The sequence below is a fragment of the Leptidea sinapis genome, chromosome 47 (genome assembly GCF_905404315.1).
Source record: "Leptidea sinapis chromosome 47, ilLepSina1.1, whole genome shotgun sequence".
Lineage (NCBI taxonomy): Eukaryota > Metazoa > Arthropoda > Insecta > Lepidoptera > Pieridae > Leptidea > Leptidea sinapis.
Window position 1 is genome coordinate 1,876,179 of NC_066311.1, and position 26,496 is coordinate 1,902,674.

The following is a 26,496-nucleotide window of genomic DNA, read 5'->3' on the forward strand; positions in this document are numbered from 1 at the left end:
TTTCCGTCAGGGTCGCTCAGCTGGTGATCTTCTTGCGTACCTCACCCATAAATGGGCGGAAGCGGTTGAGTCGAAGGGAGAGGCGTTGGGGGTGAGTTTGGACATAGCGAAGGCCTTTGATCAGGTGTGAAATTTCTTGCCTCGCACAGCCACTTTGTGGAATCAACTACCGGCAGCGGTCTTCCCGAACAGATACGACTTAGGGACCTTCAAGAAAAAAGCATACTCCCACCTTAAAGGCCGGCAACGCATTTCTTGACACACCTGTTGTTGCGGATGTCCATGGGCGGTTGCCTTACCTCTCCCCATCCCGTGAGCCTCTTGCCCGTTTGCCCCCTCTCATATAAAAAAAAATTGTCGGTCTAATATCTTTAATGAATTTGGTGTAAATAAAACCCCAATACCTCATCAATTCGAAATTTTTATCTCTATATACAGAAACAAGTAGATTTATAACAAAACAACTAAGTACTACAATTCAAAATATTAATTCAAAAATAACATATCTACCCTCTAATTACAATAATGAGTTCATATACAAATATGTCCTAACTCAATCCGTTCCGGAAATCTTAATATACATATATAAATGTCCTGATGTTTGTTCCCAGTGAACTCTTAAGGCCGGAACACATTAGCGCGGCGCTGCGCAGCGCTGCACTGCGCGGCACTAAGGGTCATATTAGATATTATTTCAACCATTTTGTATGGAGCATGTCGCTGCACTGCGCGTCGCGGCAGAGTTGCCTCCGAGAGAATATTTTGACGCGCAGTGCAGCGACGCTCAGTGCGACACAGCAGGCGGCGCGTCGCTTCAGTATACATACTGTTAATTGTTAAGTGTATAGAATTATGTCTTATAATTTAATTATTAGTTTTATTACTTTAATTTAATTATTATTTTATTCATATATATTGGATGCATACCTTACAAACTAATTTATTTTGTATATTATAGCCATTGTAAAATTGTACTCTATTGATTGAAAAAATGGCCGTTGTATTTCTTGTATGTTCTTTTCATGAGCTCTACTTTTTCCGAACATTATGATTCAGTAATTTAAAAGAACAATTTATAGTGACGATTCAAAAGCGCGTCACTATCGTCGCTCATCTTGTGATGAATTACGCGAGCTACCGCTTACTGCAGTTGTAGTGCGGTAGGTACCGTCTAGCGACGTGAAGCGACGCGCAGCACAGCGCCGCTGTAATGCGTTCCGACCTTTAAACTAATGAACGGAATAATGAGAGAATTTATTGAGGCACGGTTTGACAGTTCTAACTTTTAACAATTTCATTATAAACACATGGAGCATATTTTGCGAATTAAGTCTTAATGTTATGAAATATTATTGAAAGATATGATTCATAAAAACAGTATTTTATTTATTATGTACAGGACGTCTGTCGCGTCAGCTAGTAAATAATACTTCCTTACAATTTAACTATTATATTATCTATGTTTTTGTCTATTCATTAACTACTAAATGCTACGCATGGCAATTGGATATCTATAGGTATACAACACACTTGAAGTGCGCGACCCAGAGTAAGTAGAACATCCTCTTTAATAGCATTCACACAAGTTTAGCGGGAGACGCGTTGACGGTTGTCAACATCGTATCTACGACCAAATGTTCGCTCAATAATGTTCGTTAATTTGTAGCTTTGCCAACATAGAATTTATTAAAACACACTTAAACTTTTGTGACTTTTTAATACATTTTTACTTAACAAAAAACAATGACCTACTTGAAAATAATTTATTATAAGAAGTGCTAATCCGACTGCTTTATAGACAAGCATTCTATACCCCCCCCCCCCCCGTACCGCCTTTTCCCAATATGGCGCCTATTTATCGCGAAAATGTTCTACTTACAAATTTATTACTTACTTTGTCCTATACAAAGAACATGGAACGTTTCAAACCTAAATTCCTTTTTAAAGTAGGCATTTAGACAGGCGACTATTGCTCTTTCTGTTCGTATAGAACATTTTAAGGCTAATTTCATTTAAGAGATGGTCACATTGAGAAATATCAGTCAGCATTTAAAGAACCGCAGCAATAATAAAATATACAGGGTGTAATCGTTGTGACCAGGCGATTAAAAAAAATTAAACTAATATACTTTACCTAATCAGTAAAATGACATCAATAACTTTTTAAAAATTGAACGAGAAGTATCCAAATTTGATACTAAACACTCCCATACATATAGTATGTTCATACATCTGAATTCAAAATATCACTTATAATTTTCAAACTTCTTACCTGGCACAGCCACTTTCTGTAATCATGTCCTGGGAGCATTATACCCGGACCGATACGACTTAGGAACCTTCAAACTTAGAGCATACTCCCACTTCATAATCCAGGAACGGATGTAAAAGGAAGAACTCATGTAAATTCCATTAGGCCCCTCTCATATAAAAATAGGAGTTTATATTTTTTATTTATAAACGAAATAATATTTAAAATTAATACCCGGTTCCAATTGATTAATATATGAAATACCATAACTGTTTTATAAGTGTCTTACAAGTATCTTCAAGTACAGTTGTATTAATTAGTATAAAAGACTGGCTGAAAAGTATTCCAATATAGTAGCATATGTCATTCCATAGATTACAACAATATTGTTTTAGAGTTAAATTTTATGGAATAAATTATATTTCATTCAATACTTGTAAAGCTTTAAAACATCTCTATGGTAAAATATCCACTAACCTTATACTAAGTAAAACGTAATCACTACAACTTGTAGTTTCTCTATCAAATAATTTGAACTTTGTTGAATTATCACAATTATACTTTAAACTATAACTAAACAGAGCCTAGATCATAAGTCATCATTCAACAATGCGTCTATATCGTTGAGTATATCTTTATCACCAGTTTTCGTGTGGCGACAGCTCGCGACAACATCCGGTACATTCTTAACTAAGTCCAAATCTAGATCAGCTATTGTGATTTCATCATCATCTTCCAGATCGTCACACAGATCAACAACATCATCCACTTCTACGCTTTTCGTTTCAACATCTATAATTTCAACCGGTGTTTGTAAACGTTCCTGTGAATTGTCGCTGCTTACGAATTGTACTTCGGAATCAGAATCATGATCCGCCTTACAATTGTCTATTTCATCGTCTTTAGATTCGCTTGTAGATTTATTCGAACTTCTACTTCTTATTAACTTTGGTTTAACTGTGTATTCGCCAAATTTGATTCTTTTGAATTCATAACAGTTGTCCTCTAATTCGTGTTCATGCATTTCATAGACATCGCTCTGTTCAGACAATGTCCGTTTCCGATTTGTTTCTTCGTTTTTCTTCTGTTCAGGCTTCGCTTGGTTCTGTGCAGTCGCGTTATGATCAACTTTTTTGTAAACTATAGAATTGCTTCGGACCATTTTTATAATTTTGTTGCCAGATGTTGTTAGACTTTCCTGTGTAGATAACTTTCGTTTTCTGTTAAGGTTTATTGTGATCGGTGTTGGGTGGATCACGGCTTCAGGTCCCTTCTTTCTTGCTCGTATTTCTTCCAGCGAAAGTATTTTGAAATCCAACGAACTGCGTCTTTCTGCTTGTTTGTTGCCAGCGAGCTCGTCAAGTGATAACCTGTCGTATTTCGTAGAGAGGTTAGATCTGACGATTTTCCTATCCTTAGATGCTTCCACGGGCGGTAAAGAGTCGTAGTTATAGAAGGCAGCTGATTCGGCCTGTATTTTTTCGAGTAGAAAGAGTTCCTGAGACTTGGTGCGAGCGATCCTCTGCTCCTCGGCGTCAGGTTTGGTGGGGGTTGATGAAGGCGCACTCTCGTTGTCCGACTCTGCAAGAACACACCAAGTGATCGTTTAGTATCCTCGTTTGCCGACGTACAATGATTTTCGTAATTAGTTTTGATACGACCACGATTGCTTGGTGTGTTCCGGTGCATCTGAAACTGGTAGGGGGAGTGGACGGTCAAAAATAATTACAAAAATCATAATACGAAACGTATTTATTTTTCATGTTGATATAACACAATGTGAAAACAAAGCCAGAGTACATACGAATACCGGTTAAGATAGCATAACTTAAAGTGCTTAGTACACGCGACTCTAAAATTATTGAAACTCTTAAATATAATACTAACATTAATATAACAATGACTCCGCATCAACTAAACAATAAACTTCGGCCGGGAGTCTAGGGACGACGAGCGTCCGCAGGTCTATAATAATAACATAAACACAATCTTCTACAATGTTGTTTACCACCACCTACTTAAAGAACGTCCTAAATAATTAGGATTAATATAAATACTTAAAGTCAATGCACACAGTACATAATAAAATATAATAAACCGATCTCCGACCATGTCTAGCTTATGGCTTCGAAACGATGACGCGGCGAAAAACGTACGATAGCGGGGTTGCTGCGTGACACGCCGACAGTATAGTTGTATACATGTCGACTATTTTTGTCGTTGTTATGCTGCGTACAGACATACCCAACGTAACATCAAGCGAAAGAATTTACAGTCCACATTATTGCGATGTTGATTAAGCAATGTAACACCCGTTGTAACAAATTCTTATACTCTCTTTGCGCGCGCGATTTGAGTATCGGTGAAAGTGTGATAAAGAACACGAAAGATGCTGTGTACGGGCGTCAATGTGGACGGGTTGAGACAAGCACGTACAGGAACTAAACCAGGCCTGCACACAACTATGAACACTATCCTTCATAACGTTCAAGCGCATAGCGGCAACAGATGCGAGTAAAAACAAGTTTAGTTCTTGTACGGGCTCCATCCTCACAGATTAAACGCTCAATTTACGTCAGTCTGTACGCAGCATAACGCATCGTTTACGCCGGTTGCTCTGCAACCTAAACAACTAATTGTGTGTTAGATATGAATTCAAAATTTCGAAACGCCAAACTGCAATTTATTTCCTTTTCGGAATTATAGAAACCCATAAACAATTTTGAAATTAGCTAATATCATACAAATTATACGGTTTTTTGATAAACCACACATTATAAAAAGCAGTCTTCGTGTTCCAATTCTGTTACATCCTATATATAAATAAAAAGCCTATAGTTAATATAGTACGTTAATGAACAAAATACCTGTATCGCCTTTAAACTAAAAACGAAAGAGCACGCTAAGGCCTTGTTCAGAAGGAGCGAATTTACCGCGGATCGAAATAACTCGAGTGACAGCTTCACGCGAGTAAATTACGACAGAGTATATTGCACGAGCCAAGATAACTGACACTAAAGTCAAGGACTTGCATACCACCAAACATGGTTTGCTCTCTGACGTTATGTGACGCACCCATAGATATATTATCACACTGACGTAAGTAGATTAGCAATGCAAATCATCGAGCGACACCATTATATGAATGCTTGTGTATGATTTTCTTTCTTGCAACATGCAGGTACCTACAGCACACGTAACAATTTCAGACCAGTTCTTATACTTAATCTACTACAGCGGAGTCTTACCACAAAAGCGAGATTTGTTTCGGTAATAACAAACATCAGACCAATACAGGCCGACAGCGTGTACGGAAACGGTCTCGTCTGTCTATCTCGCTCTAACAAACTCTTACACTACATGCTGACCTTTTCGCATTGCCAATCTCTTACTTCAGTATAATACATCTATGGATGCACCACTGTCTTCTCGATGTATTATGAAAAAGTGACACACGTGCGAGTGGAACGATGATTTATGGCACCGTGAACAGACAGTTTGTCATTTAAAAATATACATTTCTCGGTAACCGTCTACTATGTTTAACATCAAAAACAGTACCGAAATGCTCGCGCGTTGAACGCTCCTTCTGGCCAAGCCCACGGCCGCCAGACTCGAACTAGTAATTCATTTGTACTAAACAAACCCGAAGAAAGAATATCGTGAAAAACAAACATTAACTAGAAGAAAAATCACACAAAATAACTCCGCATCTCCTATATTTAAAACTATTTTTTTTGCTTCATATTTATAAATAATATAATGACTAGGCGTACTGTGGACCCTAAATGATTTCATATTTTTTTACAACCACTTAAAGAAACCAATAGCTGTTTAGGAACTTTCTGGTGAGTGCAAATCGAAATAATTGTAGTATTTAGCTGAACAGTTCGTTAGAACGGTTTCAATTAGCATATTATATTGTTAAGCTCGTTTTTCACTTGATAACGGGCTTCTGTATTTTTCGATTATGTGCAATGAACGCGCGTTTGAAAAACGAGCGTAAAAGGCGTTTTACCGCTTTTAATTTATACATAATATGTTGAGCATCGCCAACAGACAAGCATCCGCTCTTTATACCTAGTGTTATATATCTAAATCTGGTGTAATTAATACATCAAAGCACGAAATTTTACCTCAATAAAAATCACAGTATTGCAAAACGATCATTAATTATATAGTGTGACAAAGGCCTTAGTTCAAGGAAGTAGATTTTTAAACAATTGTACTGAACATAATAATTTTTAAAAAGGACTAAGAATAAATATTACAATTAGTAAGTAATTTAGAAAAATATCAATATAATGTGAAATCCACAGTGAAAGTAGAAAGAAATCAAGATTTTTTATAGTGATTTTATTCTGGGTACTTTCTACTTACCGGCTTCCCGAAAATATACCACTTCGTTACCGTGATTAGTACTTAGTTTAATTAAAAAAAAACAATTAAAAGTCGGTTATTATATTACTCAATTATAAAAAAGGGACACATGAGTAGCATTGATAACAGTAATTTCGAAAGTGGCTTTACAAGATGGCGCCTCCTTAGTTCCTATTCTGACCACGGAAGTAGTGCCGCACTATATTTGCAGTATTTGCATTGCTGTGACATCTATTCGTCTAACTACTTTTTTTTTCTTATTTAATCTTAAACGCTCAGAGTGCGAAATATCATTATAAAGAGGTAATTACTTATCCTCTTAGATTTCCTATCTTAACATACAATTTTTAAACAATCAAGCTGTTTTTTTTCTAATTTGAGTTATTCTAATGGATAATTATTATAGGTATTGTGTATATATATTTTTATTTTTAAAAAGTTTAACCTATATTCTATGTACTTTTAAATAGACACAGATTACATCAACGTCTACTGTGAATATAAATAATGAAATAAATACTCTAAATTTCATGAAGAAATAATGAAATCCTAATATTATTTGAATACAATGTTTTTTTTTTAGATTTTTTTAAATTATGTATTTAGCTTAGGCAAAAAAAATCTAAAATAGTAATAATTATTTATATTGCAAGTACCTATAATTGATTTAGACCCAGTTACGAGAATCAGAAATATTTTTTAAATAATAATGGCATATTAGCTACGAAAGTTTACTACTATATTTAATTGCATTCGGCATAACTGGACCCAAAATTCAATATGCAAGAAACTTCATTTTATATTGTATTAAAATTGTTGACTTCAGCCTTTGCTTCAGAACAATATGGCGATTCACTAGAAATTGAACACTCCTCCACACACGAGTAATAAATAAATAGCTGTTTATGTACATCTAACAGATAAAATTTGCTAAGATATGAATTACAGTCATCTGGGGTAATTATAAACAGGGGTATTTCAAATCAGGTCCTAATAGACTCTGTCATAAACAACAAAGGAGTAAAATAAATGGAAGTAAAAACAACAAAACAAAGAATGTAATAACTGGGTAGTTGACATGGAAATATGGTTATTCATTATGAATATTGAATTCAATTCAATTCAAATTCAAAATATATTTATTTTTTAATAGACAAATAAAGCATAATCATGTGCAGAGATAATAAGTAACAAGATTACTAATTCATATATAATTATTTAAAAACTACATCTACTTATTGTGTAAAATTACCCCTGTTTACATTTACCCCATTTGAATATACATTATATTTCCTATATTATTGCACATACAAAAATACCGACCAAACTAATTTCATCAGTCGGAATCAGCGAGAGAGCTAGAAAATATTTAATGTATAGATCTGTTTGTAAAGTAGGTAGATATAGTAACAATTAAAATATACTTTCAACAAAAAGAAGCCGCTTCTGGCTAAAAAAACAAACTTGCCCCACTGTTAAATTATTTTACTATAATATAAAATGTGTAATTAGAAAAACATATCTTATTTAATTACACAGATTAAAAATAACATAAAACCATTCTCTTTCTCCAAAATTGTCACCCAATCGACTCTTAGTCTAACATTTGAGTGACTAATAAAATTATTTTATCAATCGCCGGTAGTCAAAATAGGGTGATCCACTCCTTTCATTACTTAATAGCGTACATTATTATGTTTCGTATTTCCTCAGAGTGCACCTATATAATATGTATAATTTTCAATCTTTTCAATATATCAATATATATTTTATCGAAGAGTAAAATAAATTCATCATTATCTATTTTTTTTTTTTGCTAAAAGTAAATTATATATTAAATAAAACGCGTTTCTAACAAAACATGGGCTCACAAACCGTTAAAGACTATTAATTTTAACACAACCCCCATAACATGAATACAAGGCCTACAGGTGGTATTATATGGTTTGTACATCAACCTTATAGCCTACAAGACCACTAACGATAACTGAGCTGAACAAGTAATGAATACTGAATATGATAATAGAAACACCATATCGTAAGTACTGAGAGAGTTCATCCTTTGTCAGGCAAAGGCTTTATAGGTTATAGGGTCGATGGTTTAGTACTTAGTTGTATAAGTACAACCAAACCTAATAATAATAAAAACTTAACTTTGCATATAAGATGTGGCCACACATTAATAAAAATTAGTTAATATTACTTTAACAGTCAATACATTGTTTGTCGTAACGCAAAGATATTTCACAGGCTTAAAAATAACAAATATGTCCTTGATATTAGAAACAAATTGAGCTAAGAAAGTTTAAACCTTAACAGATTCGAATAGAGTTGAAATTACTATGGACTGCTTTCTTACTATACAATATGCTTTCATACTACTTTCAACTCTATTTAAGCGTGATAAGATTGAGATTTTGCATTTAATTACTTTCTAAAAATGATTGAGCATTAATCTTATGTGGCCACAATATGTAAATGAGAATTTATCTTTATATTGGCAGAATTACAAATAAAAGCTATTTGGTGACAACATGCCCATAACATTGTTTTTGTGTTGCTTTTTGTATTATAATAAGCAATCTATCCATGATAGAGCTGTAAAATGTGAAGACCAACCAGTCAACTAAGCTATGCTATTAACATGTCATCCTTCATGTATATTGAAACAAATTGATAAGAGACAATCATCTTTTATTACATACAGATTCAAATTCTTGACCACAGATCTTGAAATTCAAGTTGAGCTAAATGTCAAGATTATAAGAGTAACCGTAAGGATATCCTTATTATGGTGGGCATAAAAGATATAATACTAAATTGATGGTGTGGCATTATTAGAATTACTTCCATAGGATTTAACTGTAAATAAGAATACAACTCTATCACGGATAATTGAGTGATATTACACTATTGTGTTTTGGTATTAAAATCTTCGAATGAGCCTATAACTTATACTAATAACATAATCCATTAAACAGTATATTTGTTGTATTTGAAATTTAAACCTTAGATGCTTTATCCAACAATAATTCAACAACAAAATTTTAGCTTGCGACTCAAGTCACTACAAACATATACATATATATGTGTTTAGTATAGATACAACCATTCTTTATTGCTTTTGAGCTCATTATCAACATTGCCAGATTTTACAATGTAAAGATAAGTAAATATTACAATTCAATATGTTTACAATAAATAAAAATATTAACGTAAAAAAGTAACTTCATTATATTTAGCTCTATGATATAATTCCTATAATTGTAGTTCATAGTGAGCAGTATCTAGGTTTTTGAGTGAGTGTTTATAATATCAAGGATAATCGAAATGTAGAAAACAAATAATGCATCCCTGTTACTAATACTTACTACGTAACACGTTACCTCAAATAACTTATAAAATACATTTGGCAATATTGAAAACAAGTTTAGAATTATTGCAAAATAAAACAGTTTTAATAAAGGATACACCATCCTTGCTTTTATATGTGGGTGTATTGTTGGCGAGTTTAGAAACGCAAATATATAAAAAGCAATCTTCAGTACAATCGCATACCTTCCTCGAAGTTAACCACGAGTGGGTCGACGGGGAGCGGCGGGTACCCTGGGTCATGCTGAGGCACCGCGTGGGCGTGGGCATGTGTGTGGGGGTGGGCGTGGGGCAGGGGGTGGGCGTGGGGGTGGGCGTGGGACACCACGCGGCGCCCGGCCAGCAGCTCGCCGGGCGCGGGCAGCACGCCCAGGATGGCCGAGTCCAGTACCACTGGAATAATATACGACACTGTTAAGTAAGCAAGTCATTGTAACATAGGTGGCACAGGTTGCTTTCTTCTAGGAGGCGCAGGTTTGATTCCCACATTCATATATTTTATGTTCATTCAATGTTATTTTGGCCTTGTGATTTTAAGGTTGTGGACGAAACACTGAGCTACATTTTTTTTCCATGAAAATAAGGGAGGAGATGGTAATTGATAAGGCCTACCAATTATAATGCAGTGCCGCTCAGGATTCTGAGCTGATGTTAACTCTCAGTTGCCCAGTATTTGACTAGCTACAGTGCGCTTCAGACCAAAACACAGTAATCTTTACACATTAGTGCTACACGGCAGAAATAGGCGCCAATGTGGTACCCATAATTTAGCCGGCTTCTGGTGCAAAGGAGCCTTCCACTGCTGATTGATATAGTGATTTTGGCTGAGATCAGTAGAGCGTACTCAGACTTTACTTACGTAAATCATAGCTTACCACAATCTTTGACTTGGTATTTATAGTCATTTGACAGATGATATTCTGCCGAGCCTAAGCTATGACAGCTAAATAGTAAGGAAAAGTGGGCGTTTCATAAAACGCAGTACATTATTTACTATCAAATTTTTATTTTATTTTATTTGGGTAACTTACAGCCATTATTACAAATTTTACACAACAAATAAATTAATAAATGTTAATTACAGACTTCCACATATGTTTTTAAATTGCTTAAGCTCAGATTAATAATATATACCACAAACAATACTGTAACACAAAATAGGTTCTAACTTATGAGATTAAGTGCTTTCTTTTTTTATGTTAGACTTACATCGACACTGTCTTTGGTAAGCACATTCTTAGCTACACGAGGACTACAAGTAAAGAGGTCAAAACGGTCATCATGGTTAAGCTTGTTGAACTGCCGCATGCAAAGAGGAAAAAAGCTATTTTTCCGGTAGTTAGTGTGGCTGGAATCGATGCTAAACAAAGCCGGTTTCCTAAGACTACGAGTAGGAACATTTTACTAAACAAACTTTTACAATACCTTTATAATAGAAAGTATTGATAAATAATTTATGCGAAATGCGAACTTAATATATTATTTGGTATGAGAAACGGAATGCATTTTTAGATGCGGGACAGCAAACAGTGTATTATACAGGAATTTTAAAATGTTGAACAACAGCTGTTGTGATGACGCAAGGAATTGTTGATCTCCTTTTTATTCGGCTTATAGTCTGAGTTTTTCCTAAGACGTCAGTATGGTGGAAATAAGCTTAAGCTTAGCTCACCCTCAAAGTGATCTTTATAATGCAGACTTCGAGGTGAGGTAGGTCGGATTATAAGTGATCATTTACACCTATATTCTCGTGAAACACCGGAGCAGTCACTGGAGTATTTTTGCCCTAAGTGGTAAGTACACACTTCATTTAAAGGTACCCAAGTACACTGAATGAATGAAGAATATAAGAAAATAAAAAGAATGAATATCCTGAAATGGGCAACAACAATAATAGAATTTGTCAGCGACATCATTAATATCGCTAGTGGAATGCAGAGTTCAGGATTGTGATATTGCTGTCACATTATTATAACTGATGATTTAATTGTCTGTCTATTGATTAAACAATTCTTCAAGTTCACCATTTAACATTAGGTTAAAATGTTGAAAAAATTATAAAGTAATTCTTAATAATTAATATTCAATTTTTTTTCTGGCTTTCTTCAACACACATGTCTAAAACATTTTTCGCCATTTCTCGTGTTTAGAGATGAATAAAAACTAGTTTTTGGAACGGAATCGGATAAATGAACACCCTGCAGCTTACATTCTAAGTGGGTCAAACATCGGGTTCTTTGTCACCGCCCACCGGCCGAGCGAATAGACATATTATCGCTGTGCGTGTGCGACGGAATAGCGCGATCGAAAGATAGCGGTGTCCCGTTTTCGCATAGAGATATAAATCAGCGATGACCGGTTGAATGCGAACCTGATCTAATGATGCTTTGATTGTAAACTTTGTGTATGTACTTACTTAAGTTTTTTCTGTTCTTATTTTAATTATCATTACGAACTCAACTCATGTTAACAATCCGGACAAATCTTCGTGATTTTTATTTGCTGTTATATTTATATAAATTTGTAACGTTTTTAATAAATATATAAAAAAAAATCATTATTAAAATAAAAAAAATATAATGGGATCCCAACACTAAAGGAGCCTGAGGAGAGACATATGGACAGAGACGGCAGATGCTCCCATTCTTTACCCCAGGACCCGACTGCATTCAACTCACACACTAACTGTACATGTATTTGTCAAACTAAATGATAAAGACTAAGATATTAACCTTGTCTTTGTTGTTGCCACAGCATCGGCATTGGAGCAGTGGGTGGAGGCTGTACATTTGGTGTGGGTACTCCAGGAAGTGCCTGCTCAGCACTTGCCTCTGGAATAGTGCTAGTGGCTGCAGTCTGAAAATAAAAATGAAAAAATATATTTAAATGGTTAATTGATTCCTTATCTTGAGATACTACATTCATAGATAAACCACAACATAGCTAAAAACATGTATCTCTTTTAATGTATAGCAGACAATGTGTTAAATAAGTCAATTATGATGTGCAGTTTAAAATAGTATACAATATTACAACACTGTTACAAGCAAATTGATTTTGGGTAGACTGGGATTTAATATTATTGTGCCGTTAGCTTACTTGAAAAAGAAAAATTAACCAATGCAAGAATATTCATTACCCTAGTAAGAATGACTAATACTTAAATATTATCTGATTATATTAAAGGTTAGTAAACTAACAGAAATTCAGAAGTGGATGCAATGAGTATCGTGAGAACTCAATTCAACAGCTGAATGTTCCTATAGGTCTAATGCAATATGTTAGAACAACCATATGAAATTACATCTAATATATTAAATTTTTGTGTCATGGTGTTAAACATTGAACTCCTCCGAAACGGCTTGACTGATTCTCATGAAATCTTGAGTGCATATTGGGTAGGTCTGAGAATCGGACATTTTTTTCATCCCCCAAAATGGTGGACCACACCAATTTTTTTTTTTTAATTTTTCTGACATTTTTTTTTAATTTGATTATGAGTCAGCATTAAAAAATACATACAACTTCAAATTTTCACCCATCTACGATCAAAAGTTACTTTTGTATCGCGATTTTAATATCGGCAATACAACATTTGCTGGGTCAGCTAGTATTTAATATAAAAGTATACCTACCGATGCAACAGAGACTACTGGTACTGGTTGACTAGGGGCAATTCCATCTGTACGAGCATCTGGATTCTTATGCATGAAAGGACAATGCTTCTTACGACAACCGCCCGGTTGAGTTTCCCAATAGCAAGGTATCTGTTTACGATTTTTCTGGAAAATTCATGTTGTAATAGTTAGCATATAATATCATGATAAGTGGAGTAAATCTATTAAATAGATTGATGGTTAAGCTTTCTTTTGATAAATTTATAAGGAATTTAATCCAATATGATAAGAAACTTACCCGGAGCTCCATATGGCGCAATTTACAATGTTTGTCTAAACACTTTCCTTGCTGCCAATTTGTGCACATAGTTTCACACCCAAGAGCTGATGGCTCATGGCGAAACACACAGTTGTCACCCTAAAAACATATTAATAAGATAAAAGAGGCAATGTCAAATTCAAACAGATAATAATTATACCTACAAAAATTATCCTTATGTTGGTAATTGCCCGTAATAAACCAACCCAATAATTATTACTTAATATATCATTTAAACTAGTGAATTAATTTATTTCGTTATTGAATATATATTCGTGATAGAAAAATTTATAAATATAAATTATGACGAGGAGTACGTATTGACAGGATTTGTAAATCACTTACTTTCGTGCATGTAGAGTAATAATAGAAGTAACAATCGTTAAATTTTCGCGGAGACTCCATCCTGACACCAGTGAATTTTCCAGGTTCTGTTGAAAAGGTTTGACGTAAGAGAAAGTTTTATCAAAACTATGTTACCAACCAAAAGATATTAAATAATAAAAAATAGTTATAGCAAAAGCGAATTATATATTTCTAGAGTTTTCACCATAATTTAGCAATAACAAACACACATTGCACTGACACAAGATGTTCAACACAGCCTAATATTGTTCCATTTTATACCAAAATTCGAATGGTAACATTTACTCACCGTGTCTTATATTAATCAAAACTAATTAAATAATCAAGTCAAAGTTACACAACCTTACAATCAAAATTATAATACTAATTATTACGATACGACTTACGAGTGAACGTCAGAAAATAGCTATGGCGGACATGTGGCGGAATCGCAGAAACATTAATGTCATAAAATGGCATCGAGTAATAGATATTCGCCAAGTTATTCTCACTGCATGATTTAAATTATAATTGTTTTTGAAAAAAAAAAAAACAACACAGAAACAGCTAATAGGCTAATATAAATCAGTATAAACATCAGTAAAAAATTAACCTGATACCAAAATGATGTTATTGAATATTGCTACATAATTTTATTTCGGTTATAAAATTATTATCCCGCGAGCTGGAACAGAGACCTTCTCGTATCATTTTCAAACCGTACTTTCTTTATAGATTTATATGTAAGGTCCAAGAAAATCATTGCACAATAGCATACATTTCAAAAACACAATTATATATATATATATTTATTTATATACACTGCATTAAAATATATATTCCTCATGTTCCTCACACTAATCAAGCAGTTGTTTTATTCAACCTCCCAACCTCCTCTAAAGTGGTGACCCCGAACAAGAACACTGTCAGAAGGAACCCCGAACAAGTCTCTCAAACTCTTCGAAACAAAGAATCCCTGTTCGACGAATCTCTGCTCTCTGAATTTTAAATACTTACTTTCCCGTGCTTGTATATATATGAGGTGCTAGTATTCATTAGAACAAATGATCAACTATTTAGATACTCTGATAGTAAACGCAGAAAAAATTAAATATGTTTCACGCAGCATACAATGACACTTTTTGGTAATAGTATATTTAATATAGCTCCTCAACTGTATAATAAACGACCAGCATCATTAGCGGACCAAAACGAAATATTAACTCTTTTAAAAATAAAATTAAGGAATTTTTAATGACGAAGAAATATTATTCAGTTAAAGGGTATTTAAAAGACATGAATCTATATAAGTTAATTTAGATATTTAAAGTTGACATTTTTAAGAAACAATTTTTATTTTTCATATTTTAATTATGATGGATAGTAGAACCTACACTTTTATGAATAATGTTGTTATGATGTTATATGTTTTCACTGTAAACTCAGAGTAATTATTAAAATATTATTTTTGCATGCCTACCCAGCAGATTCTAAGCACCTATAATTATAATGTAACACCAATGTACCCACTCAATCTATGCAAATGACTTGATTTGATTTGCTCGAGGAATATCTACCCGACGAAGAAATGGAAGACACAAACCAGGCTCAGCCACTCCCAGCGCCGATACCGACAGAAATCCCCAGCATTGTACTGTCGATGCGCATACCACCAATTTGCCGGGAAAATCCGCGATTGTGGTATCACAGCTTTGAAGCCGCCGCCGATGACCTCAAGAGGAGCCCAGCCCAGCTGACACAGATGGCGCTCGTCCAACTAGAAAAACATCGAAAAAATCTCCGGTATCTTATTCAAGATACTGAGAGATAAACAATATTCAGCCACCAAGGAATGTCTCATATCCATATATCATGAAGAAACCGACAACCGCGAGTTCCAGAAGCTACTCGCCGAGATGGAGCTTCGAGAAGTTGGGACTGAATAAATTGACCGACTTGGTTATTACATGGCTCTCACAAATTTTTACGGTTGAAGAAGTTTTGTTTACAAGTTATAATTTTATTGGCATCAGTTTATCGCACTACAATTCTTTAACAAACTTGCTTACCTAGCTGTCCTAGCGCTGTTGAACGTCACATAACTGTGACTAGTACTTTTTCTAAATAAGTTGTATAAAACGCTGCTAATCTCGAATATGTGATCTGGAGACTGGATACCGTAGGGCGTAGGAATTTAGTATCTAGCGTGAGGAAATCTGTGTTTTATTAATAGACGCGAAGTTATTCCAAATTTAAAACTTATTGTATTTCTCTTACCTACAGATTACATAATTACATGACAGGGAGATGTAATTTTAAACTTGCAGTAACTTTTCATTGCGTTTATTAATAAGACAGCATGAGTGGGTGTTCAATAGAAATTTGGTTTTTGGTTTAGAAAAACGGAACTAATTTTAATTTAAATCAACTTTAACACTAGTGCTAGACTTAGTTATTTAGGTTCTAAACGAGGTAGACACTGCCTCATTACCTGTATGTTATGCCACAGAGTAGGGATGGATACTTAATGCAAACCTTATTAAACTAAATTAAATTTAAGTGACAAAGAGGCAAAATATCTGTAAACGGCTGTATGGAAATTAAACTGATCAATACAATGACGTTCTATACATATGGACATATCATTTGCAGTCTGACAACAGTACGGCAAAAGTGTGCTTAACACAATGTGACAATTTAAGCACACTTTTTTTCTTTTGTCGTGTGTCAACTGTGTATCAATCAACAAGCCTAAGTGTGATATAAAAGTGCTTCAATAATACATTAACGACTCAAAAAAAATATGGTTTGACTTATCATCGGAAAGGTTATTTTATTACTATAAGATTGATATGCAAAAAGCGTAAGTAATTTAATAAAACGAATATTTTTTCATTAAATATGGTACAAGTATTGACAAGTCCCCAGACAAGACCCGCTTGTCAGAATGGAACAGATGAAAGGACACATTCACAAATGAACACAATAGAGTCGCTCTTTTAACCGACTTCAAAAAAGGAGGATGTTCTCAATTTATCGGTATGTTTTTTTTTATATTTTTTACCTCAGAACTTTCGACTGGGTGAACAGATTTTGATAATTCTATTTTTATTTAAAAGTTGGTGCTTTCCGTGTGGTTGCAATTAGTTGGTTGGTTCAATATAGCGCCAACCGATTTCAATAATTCTTTTTTTATTGGAAACGATATACTTCAAAGGTTGTGTGTTTCGTGATAGTCTGGTTAGGTTCTGCTTATGGGATCCATGACAAAGTAACAGTACTCTTCAATTCTTGGGAGTAAATTACCGATACTAGGCCGAATCTTTTTTATACTATGCGGATATTTGAGTCACCTACCGTTACGTCGTTATGGTCAAGTAATTTTCGTAGTAAAATATGATGATCAATGGAACTCCTTATCTCACAGTAAGGGATCTGTAGCAGAACTGTCTGTAATAAAATTGCAGTGCGCTTACGTTCCTTGCTGCATTGCAAAATTTAGTAGATCTACACAAATTTAGACAAATTATTAGTTGGTGTAGTTAAGATTCACAAAATCTTTTTTTTTTAAATAAAACTTTTATTTGGAACAATTTAACAAAGATAATACAAACAAGTAAAAACGATGATAGCTGCTATATATTGTATCTAAAAATAAATTTAACCATAAACTGACTTCAAAGACACTATTCCAAATCAATAGATATAATATGTACTAAACAGTTTAGAAATTAATGCGTATTTTTATACAATATGATTAATAAATCTAATTCTAATAACGATTATTGTTATTTGTAGCCAAGGTAAGTTTGTAACTACATGTATAGTTATAGGTGAGATGTGCTGGAGTCGCACACACGACGTGAGGAGCGATCTCAACCTATTTGTTTACAAAATTGAAAAGAGATTCTTACAAATAAAACCCAGGTTAGTGTTGTATGAACTTTATTTAATAATATTACATCATGATTTTAATACATTATTTTACATAAATAAAACTGCTCAGAAATTATAATATTCTTGTATGATAAGTGTTTATTAGAATTACCGAATTAAATATATAACTGCCATATGCATTCTTACTATGTTACATGGTATTATATTTGTTATTAATATTATTGAGGTGATGAATTGATAGTGCTTAAATTATTTTTTTCCTCACTGCACTCTGAAATTTAAAAATTAACAGCAAAATAATAGTCCTATTGAAAGCATATTAAATAAAACGTCTAATACATTACATTATCATATAAAAATATTTATCAGTCCCAATTACTTTCCAACTAAACATCATGTAACACAACAAAACACAGAGAGAATCTGTATGGCCTCAAAAATTAAATTGTATTTAAGTGTAATGGGGTGTAACAGTGAATTTTTTTTACACAACACTAGTAATAAAATGTCAATTGGTTATAAATACTCATAATACTACTTACTCGACAAACATAAACAAACAATACATCAACATTAAGATTACATACATGTCAATATAACAAACAGACTAATAAGAAACTACTATTTCCGCCACATTCCTTCTTCATTGAAAACTTAAATGTCAAAATGTCGTTTAGAGAAAAAAAATCAAGTTCTTACTTTATTGATTAATATATTTTTACTAGTGCAGACACTTTAAATAGTTTTGGAAGCAAAGAAATATACAGCAACACACTTCGACAGCAATTCACAAATTACATTTAAATATAGTTTTAATAGGTGCTGATGACTTCCCGCAATGTGGCAAGGTTTTTTATTTTTCTGTTTTAAATAGGAGGCAGGAGCGAATCAAGGTTCTAAAACTAAAGATTTCTTATCAGATTAGCTTATTATGTTGACTCTGATAGCTTGAATATCCGTGTGTAAAATTATCCAATTAAAATAAACATAAATTTGAATAACAAATGCTTCAGGAATGTGTCTTATAAGTTTAGTAGATGACTATGAGTGATGATTGTTATACACAAAATTATCAAATAAAGCCTCATCACGGCAACGAAGTTTCCTATAAAACCTACCGGATGATTGCTTCACAAAATACGACTACATGAGTATTGCTCGAAACGATACTTCGAAACCAGTCTTATAATTCGACAATTCAGCGTTACGACGAAAATGACTATCAAATATAATATAAGATACTTTTATGATACTATATGCAAATTTACATTCATAATCATTTACAAATTACTTGAAAATATTCAGTATGACTGTGTAACGTTAAAAAAACAGCTACTCTATGATCTCGTTACAAATTATTATTTAAAAAAAAATGTTTTCACTATAACAATGACTACAATGATGAAGATCATAATAAATACACACAATAACACTACAGCCTACTCTCAGAATTATCTAACGGCGGCTCTAATCAAGTGCAATTCCAATTACATTCATGAGAAACAACATTTGTATCAAATATATAATATGGGGCATCTTAGTTACTTCTATTGTTTTAAATAAAGATAAGAATAATGACCGTTTATTAAATATTTATAGCACTAAGTGACCATTGATATTTATAATGCAAATTATTGCCAAATCTAACCATTGAGTACTATGGACGTTTTTTGTTCAATTTTAATTACTACTAAAGATTTCACTGCCTACATACCTCATTATCTGAAAAGCATTTAATTGGTTGCAACTTTAAAGACGCGATCAAATATTTTGAATTCTTCGCCCACTGTTTGAAGGGCAAATATTGATGCCTTTTATTTCAATTATATACTCAAGTTACGCAGCACAACGAATTCCGTACATTAACCTTAGTCTCAACTGCCAAATACTACATATTATCTAAAGTTACTAACGATGTTGTTCGGCATTTGAGAGCGAGTAGGTATTGTACGTCTGCGAGAGAAAACGTATAAGACAAAATAAAAATAATATTGTGCTTCGCGACCAAAGTATACAAGTGTATAGTATCCAAGATGGCCGCCAGACATCCATAGACAACAATACTCTATTAAACAGTCATATAACACCACACCAATAACACGCCAATAATGTATTATGGCAAGAAACACAACACTCCATAACACGCCAATGTACCCCGCTGGCGTTACTACACTATATTGTCATGATAATATATCTACTGTGTTCAATAATCGACGCTGTATATAACTTCGTATACTAAAATTAGTGATTAATTGACCGCCATATTTGCTCATCACTTTTAGTATTCGAGACAAAGACATATTGAGACGAAAAAATATATAGAGCTTACTCATAGTAGAAAATATTTGTTAAATTGTTACACAAAACGTGAGCACCAAATCTTTTAAATGTCAATTCGCCAGCGAAACTTGGACTAGTAAAGTAACAGTAATCGTACGAGCGTACATCAAATTCAGAAAACATGTAAATCGCAGTCAATTTCGCAATGCAATACATTTAAATGTACGTATATTTTTTCAGTGGTATTGCACACACAACACGTCCTGATGAAAATTTGTGTTAATTTAAATAGGTCCTTGAAACTCTTCTTTATTTGCTTTCGTATTTCATTTAAACAACATCCGTGCAAGAAAGTACTGTCAGGTCCGTTACTAATACTAATTAAAACTTTATACAGTAGAGAAAGAAAAGCTAAAAAGGAAGACGTTCTATATGGGAAAGGTCAAAAATTTCAATCTACAATAGCAAATATTATATATTTTTTTTTAATTTCAATTCAAGTTAACGTAACATTTATTTGACACGCAAGTTATTACGAGCATCGCTTATTGAACAAAACTGTTAACTGGTCGCTCGTAAAAATTTCAACACACACAACGTTTCTTATCGACGACTACTTACAACTATATAATATTTGATAAAATTAATTTGAAACACAAAAGAAATAACGGTTTTTCGACTAAAAAGAATAAGAAGTCTAAACGAGATTTATATGTTTTCTTAGCTACTACGTTATTTTCTCACTCAATTTAGTTTCACGTTTTGCCGCCAGGGGCGCTTGACATTTTCAAATATTTGACGAGCCGAGCGACCGTCAGTCACGGACGCAAGTGATACTAACTTTTAGGAACAAACAAACACAAATACAATAAGAGATAAAACACCAAATTGCAGGCGTTGTTACGCTATTCTATAACTAGTAAAAATCTCACTTTAATTTAAATTTCATAGAAAAGAAATTATGGGGATAACGAGATAGTTAACAATTAATATCAGTATAGAAATGCATAGCTATATGGATGAAATGTATCTGTTATAATTTACTTTTTTATATTTTATATAAAATCCTAGCTACATATTTGTTTGTCCGGTAAATTTTAAATGTTAAGCCATTATTGTTGTATATTTAAATCAATGTTTAATGTTATTTTGATAATTCAAAAGATTTAAAACATAACGCCATAAAAACAACGCTATAGAACTTCACATCAACTCAATATCAAACTATCTCACTATTTCTATTCTTCGTCTCATAAGACACAAGTCTGTAGGTCCATTATCCGCCATTTTCTTTTGGCGAAATTTTTAAATATCGAATCCTAATACTTGACTCCTATTAAAATACAATTCGTTAGAGAACACGTACATCGGATGTTCCGGTGAGGGACGTTAACAGTCCATTATCCGAGTTAGATGGAACTTTAGTCCGATGGTAGGTGTGAGCGAGACAGTCTAACTATCAGTCGTCCTTAAATTACTGGATAATGTCTTGAGTTTTTGCAGTTTCATTCGTAGAGCGTACACGTCGTCACCGTTCCTAGATGCGTTTGGTGATGTGTGAACCTGTAATTAAAAAAATGCTTACTTCCTTCATAATAAACTAATTTACTTTTTAAGGCATATTGCCTTAAAAAGTACTAATAATAACTTGTTATTAAATTTAAAACAAAACTATATAATATTTAAATTAACGAAGAAATAATACAATGGTTTGACTAAACAGTATTTTTAGGAATAACTTTAGATTCAAGTCTGGAATGGTATACTCATATATCTACCTTACCAGGAAGACTTAGCTCGGCTGTTTTTGCTGTAAAAAAAATAAGATCTCTGTCTGATGTTGAGACAGCAAGGATTGTATATTTCAGTAAGTTCCACAGTGTTATATCATTCGCATTCAAAGCGATTAACTGAATGTTAACTTTAGTCGTGAATGTTACCTCTAGTTGCGGGTCGATGCTGTGTGGTCGCGGCAGGGCGTTGTCGTTGGAGTCGGCCAGGGTCCTGTTGTCCGCGGTGGGCGTGTGAGATGACGGGGACGTGCTTGATTCTATCTTAAGGCCGGCCTTAGCCTGAAAAATTAATATTTTTATTGCGTTAGCAACCCAAGCCACTGTTGATCTTCTAAAAACGAGATATTTCTCTCATAAAATTTTAATATTTTCTATTATGTTTTACATCAAAAAGTTTTTGCCATCTAATTTGACATTAGAGATAATTAATAATGTCATAAAACTAGAGGCTTACGTCGTAATTTCTATGGCTTCCCTTGTTATTATTTTGGGGAAAATCTTATGGATTCGCGTCACCGATATGCTCATGAATGGCGCAGGCGATATATAAATAATTTAAAATAATAATAAAAAAAAAATATAAATATATTATATACTTGGACACTTTTTGGATTGGGGAAATCTGACATCGCGTCACCGAAATGCTCATAGCAGTATATCTGTAGCTATACAGCTGACGTATTGTGCAACATTTTTACCGTGTATATCTTATAAGTGAAATTGAATAGATTTAGTGAAAAGTTGAATGTGTATATACCGTGCATAGGTAAAATAGTGTTCTTGTTTTATTAATATATTATTGAAAATAAGTTAAAAAATAAATTGAAATTAATAATGTAATTGTTTTTAAATATTGTTTTAATTGTTTTTATATATTTAATAGTAAAAGTTCTAAGTTTTCACTTCTAAAGGCAGTCTCTACAACTACCAATTTTTTTTAAATACAATATTTACATTGATGGATTAGCACTGTAGCTTTTAATTTGGAGTTTATAAGAAGCGCACAGAATAATTCCAATAAGCATAATATTATTATTTAATCATATATATATATAACATCACGATAATAATTTAATTGAGAACATTACCTGCAAAGCTCTGAGTTTCTCCAGGAACACGAGGTGTGTATTATTCTCGTCCGTTTCGTTGTCCATGTCTAAAGCAAAAATATGAACTTTAACACATTCACTGTTAGATCTAGAAAGTTCTAATACAGAGGTGCGGCATCAATAACGCTATAGGCATTCAGACGGTCTTATTTTATTTTATTTATTTATTGGAAAGCAAACAGCTTAAGTTATATACACATTGTAACACATAATTTATATTACACAAGCCAAAGAAGTTTCCACTTAAATATAAACAAAGTAGGAGTGAATATAATACAAAATATAACGATTTTATATACAATTAAACATAAGGCGAAAAAAGTACACAAAAATACAAATGAAACAAAATTTATCAAATTTATCGGTTGGACATATTTTAAGAATGTTTAAGATATTATACACAGGGGAATGGGCTGCACACACATATAAATTATGCTTTTACATTGTTTTCACCGTTAAGTGGTTTAACGACCTAATAGTTATAAAACCAAACGTCAACTAGACTAGACACCAGTGGAAGACTCCTATGCACCGGATGCCGGCTAGATTATGAGTACCACAACGGCACTCAATTCTGCCGTGAAGCAGTAATGTGTAACCATTACTGTGTTTCGGTCTGAAGGGCGCCATAGCTAGTGAAATTACTGGGCGAATGAGATTTGACAACTTATGTCTGAAGGTGACGAGCGCAATTGTAGTGCGGCTCAGAATTTTCGGGGTTTTTGAGCTCAGTTGTAATGGACAGGTCGTATCAATTACCATCAGCTGAACGTCCTGCTCGTCTAGTCTTTTATTTTCATAAAAAAAGACTCACAATCACGCTCAAAAATTGTCTGAAACAAAACTCTGGCTACGCGACTTTCGACAGAGTTTTCGTTCAGTTATTTTCGACCGCGATTTAATTTAATTTAATCAGTCAACCTCAATTTTTTTCGACATTTTCACAGCTGTCAAGTTATATCTAGACTTATAATTATTATCTATCTATTATCGGTATGAGCAGGACGTTCAGCTGATAGTAATTGCCACGCCCTTCCCATTACAAGGCAGTGCCATTCAGGGTTTTAGGAAAAACCAAAATTCTCGTCGCCTTGAGACATTACATTTTAAGTCTCATTTGCCCAGTAATTTCATTACCTATGGCGCCCTTTAGACCGAAACACAATAATGCTTACACATTACTGCTTAACGGCAAAGAAAGTCGCCGTCGTGGAACTCATATGCTAGCCGTCATCCTGTGCAAAGGAGCCTCCCTCTGGTGAGTTAACATGAGTGTCACCCACCGATGTGTTGGGTCTTCATGTTCGGCTTGTAGATGGAGCGCGTGTGCTGTGTGCGTTGCTCCGCGACCTCCGACAGCCCTCGCTCCACGAAGTTGCGGAAGTAGAACGACGAGTTCGTCATATACGTCCAAATGTCCACGTCGGGGTGACGTTCCTGTGACGAACACGTAACGATTCATTGAGACCACATTATACTGCTAATAATGACGTTCTATGTGATAAGGACAAGCCATTCGGAATCTGATAACGGAACTGCAAAAGGGTGCTTAAAGTCAATGTAATTTTATTTATTTATTTATTCATGTATAGGAAACAAACAGTATTATGATACTTAAATATTAACAAATCTTAAAACTTACACTTTCACCAGTGAAGTTTCCAACAATTTATACGACACTTTTAGTTAAAAGGTAAGATAAAAACCACAAAACAAAAGTAATACAAATTAACAACTAATTACAAGCTATATAAGTTACACAATACTATACACGCCTATTATACAATACTATAATGAATTAGTTACAAATGAGATAAGTATTCAGAAAAAAAAATGTAAGAATGGGGTTAAAAAAATCAGTAATTTTTTAAATTATCACAAACCAATGATCTGAAAACATTTACAATATGACTGTATGCTCTATAACAGCTAGATGCCCGAATTATAAACCTGTTCTTTCCATGTACTGTTCTCGCATAGGCAACATCTAATACATCTTTACATCGGGATGTAGGCCTTCTGCAGTGTAATCCTATTTTACTTAATAGATATGGAGAATCAGCTATATTATGTAATAATTTATATAAAAATATTATGTCTCTATGGGTTCGACGGTCTTTCAAAGAACTTAAATCGTTGGAGTGAAAATTAAATATGGGATCTAAATGTTGTCAGAATTCTAAATGAATTTATTTTGAATATTTTCCAAGCAGTTTATATGAATTTTATAGCAGGGGTTCCAAACAACTGACGCATACTCAAGATGTGACCTGACAAAAGCGTTGTATAAAATTAAATATGTATGCAATTTTTTAAACTCACTTCCCTGCCTTAAAATGAAACCAAGCATTTTATATGATCATAGTGGGTTCTAAATGTGAGTTCACTATTCAGGATTACCCCCAAATCTCTAACCTCTTGAACTCTTTTTAATTTCGTGTCATATATCTGATAATTATACAGTATTGGATTAGATTTTCTTGAAAAACTTATGGCACAACATTTTTCAATATTTATAGTAAGAAAAATTTTTAAGCAGTAATTACCAAGCTTATTCAAGTCAGTCTGGAGGAGGATGCTATCATCTGAATTCTTAATTTTTGTAAATATTTTATTATCATCAGCGTATAGAAGAGAGCTTGTATTCCGAAATAAATTGTCTATATTGTTGATGAAAATATTAAATAATAAAGGGCCAAGATGAGATCCTTGGGGAACTCCTTAGTCATGTGTCAACTGTCACTGTACATGTGTCAACTGTCACCGAATAAATCTGAACTACATAAATGTTTTACATTACTGCTTTTAGACCAAAAATATTTAAAACAACTCTAGTAAATGCGGCAGTGTAGATATAGCAGTCGAAGCTTATTATGATGTTATTTGTGGCATGTAGAACGTCATTGACTGGTAAGATAAAACATGCGTTGAAAAAGTTTTCTATTTGAATAGTAAATTAAATTATAAACGAGAGCCATTTTCATTTTTATCAAATAAAAGAGGTGCATGTTTTTTTTTTATTTTCTCTTTTGTCCCATCTCAAATCGATTATTTTAAACGTAGTCGGTTTTAAGTACTAATACTTAGTTAATTAATACAATAAGTATAGCTACAAAATTATCGTATTTTTCAG

The 26,496-nt window shown here is 33.4% G+C and overlaps 2 protein-coding genes across 2 annotated transcripts in view; both read right to left on the reverse strand.

Annotated features, from left to right (window-relative positions):
* Positions 1 to 413: 413 nt before the first annotated feature.
* LOC126978118 (zinc finger CCCH domain-containing protein 11B-like) lies at positions 414 to 14,729 on the reverse strand. The gene is made up of 7 exons (XM_050826854.1): positions 14,595 to 14,729; positions 14,285 to 14,370; positions 13,919 to 14,038; positions 13,639 to 13,785; positions 12,736 to 12,859; positions 10,190 to 10,396; positions 414 to 3,832 (listed from the first exon to the last, which is right to left on the reverse strand). The coding sequence occupies exons 2-7, from the start codon at positions 14,342 to 14,344 to the stop codon at positions 2,841 to 2,843; spliced, it is 1,650 nt and encodes a 549-aa protein (XP_050682811.1). The 5' UTR covers positions 14,345 to 14,370; positions 14,595 to 14,729; the 3' UTR covers positions 414 to 2,840.
* Positions 14,730 to 18,212: 3,483 nt separating this feature from the next.
* The window catches only part of LOC126978075 (protein mini spindles), a 57,978-nt gene continuing 49,694 nt past the window's right edge, over positions 18,213 to 26,496 (reverse strand). Inside the window, exons 34-37 of the mRNA XM_050826785.1 lie at positions 24,647 to 24,800; positions 23,343 to 23,410; positions 22,402 to 22,533; positions 18,213 to 22,024 (exon numbers count right to left, since the gene is read on the reverse strand). Of these exons, the coding sequence (XP_050682742.1) occupies positions 21,914 to 22,024; positions 22,402 to 22,533; positions 23,343 to 23,410; positions 24,647 to 24,800 (465 nt within the window). The 3' untranslated portion in view covers positions 18,213 to 21,913. The remainder of the gene's footprint in view (positions 22,025 to 22,401; positions 22,534 to 23,342; positions 23,411 to 24,646; positions 24,801 to 26,496) is intronic.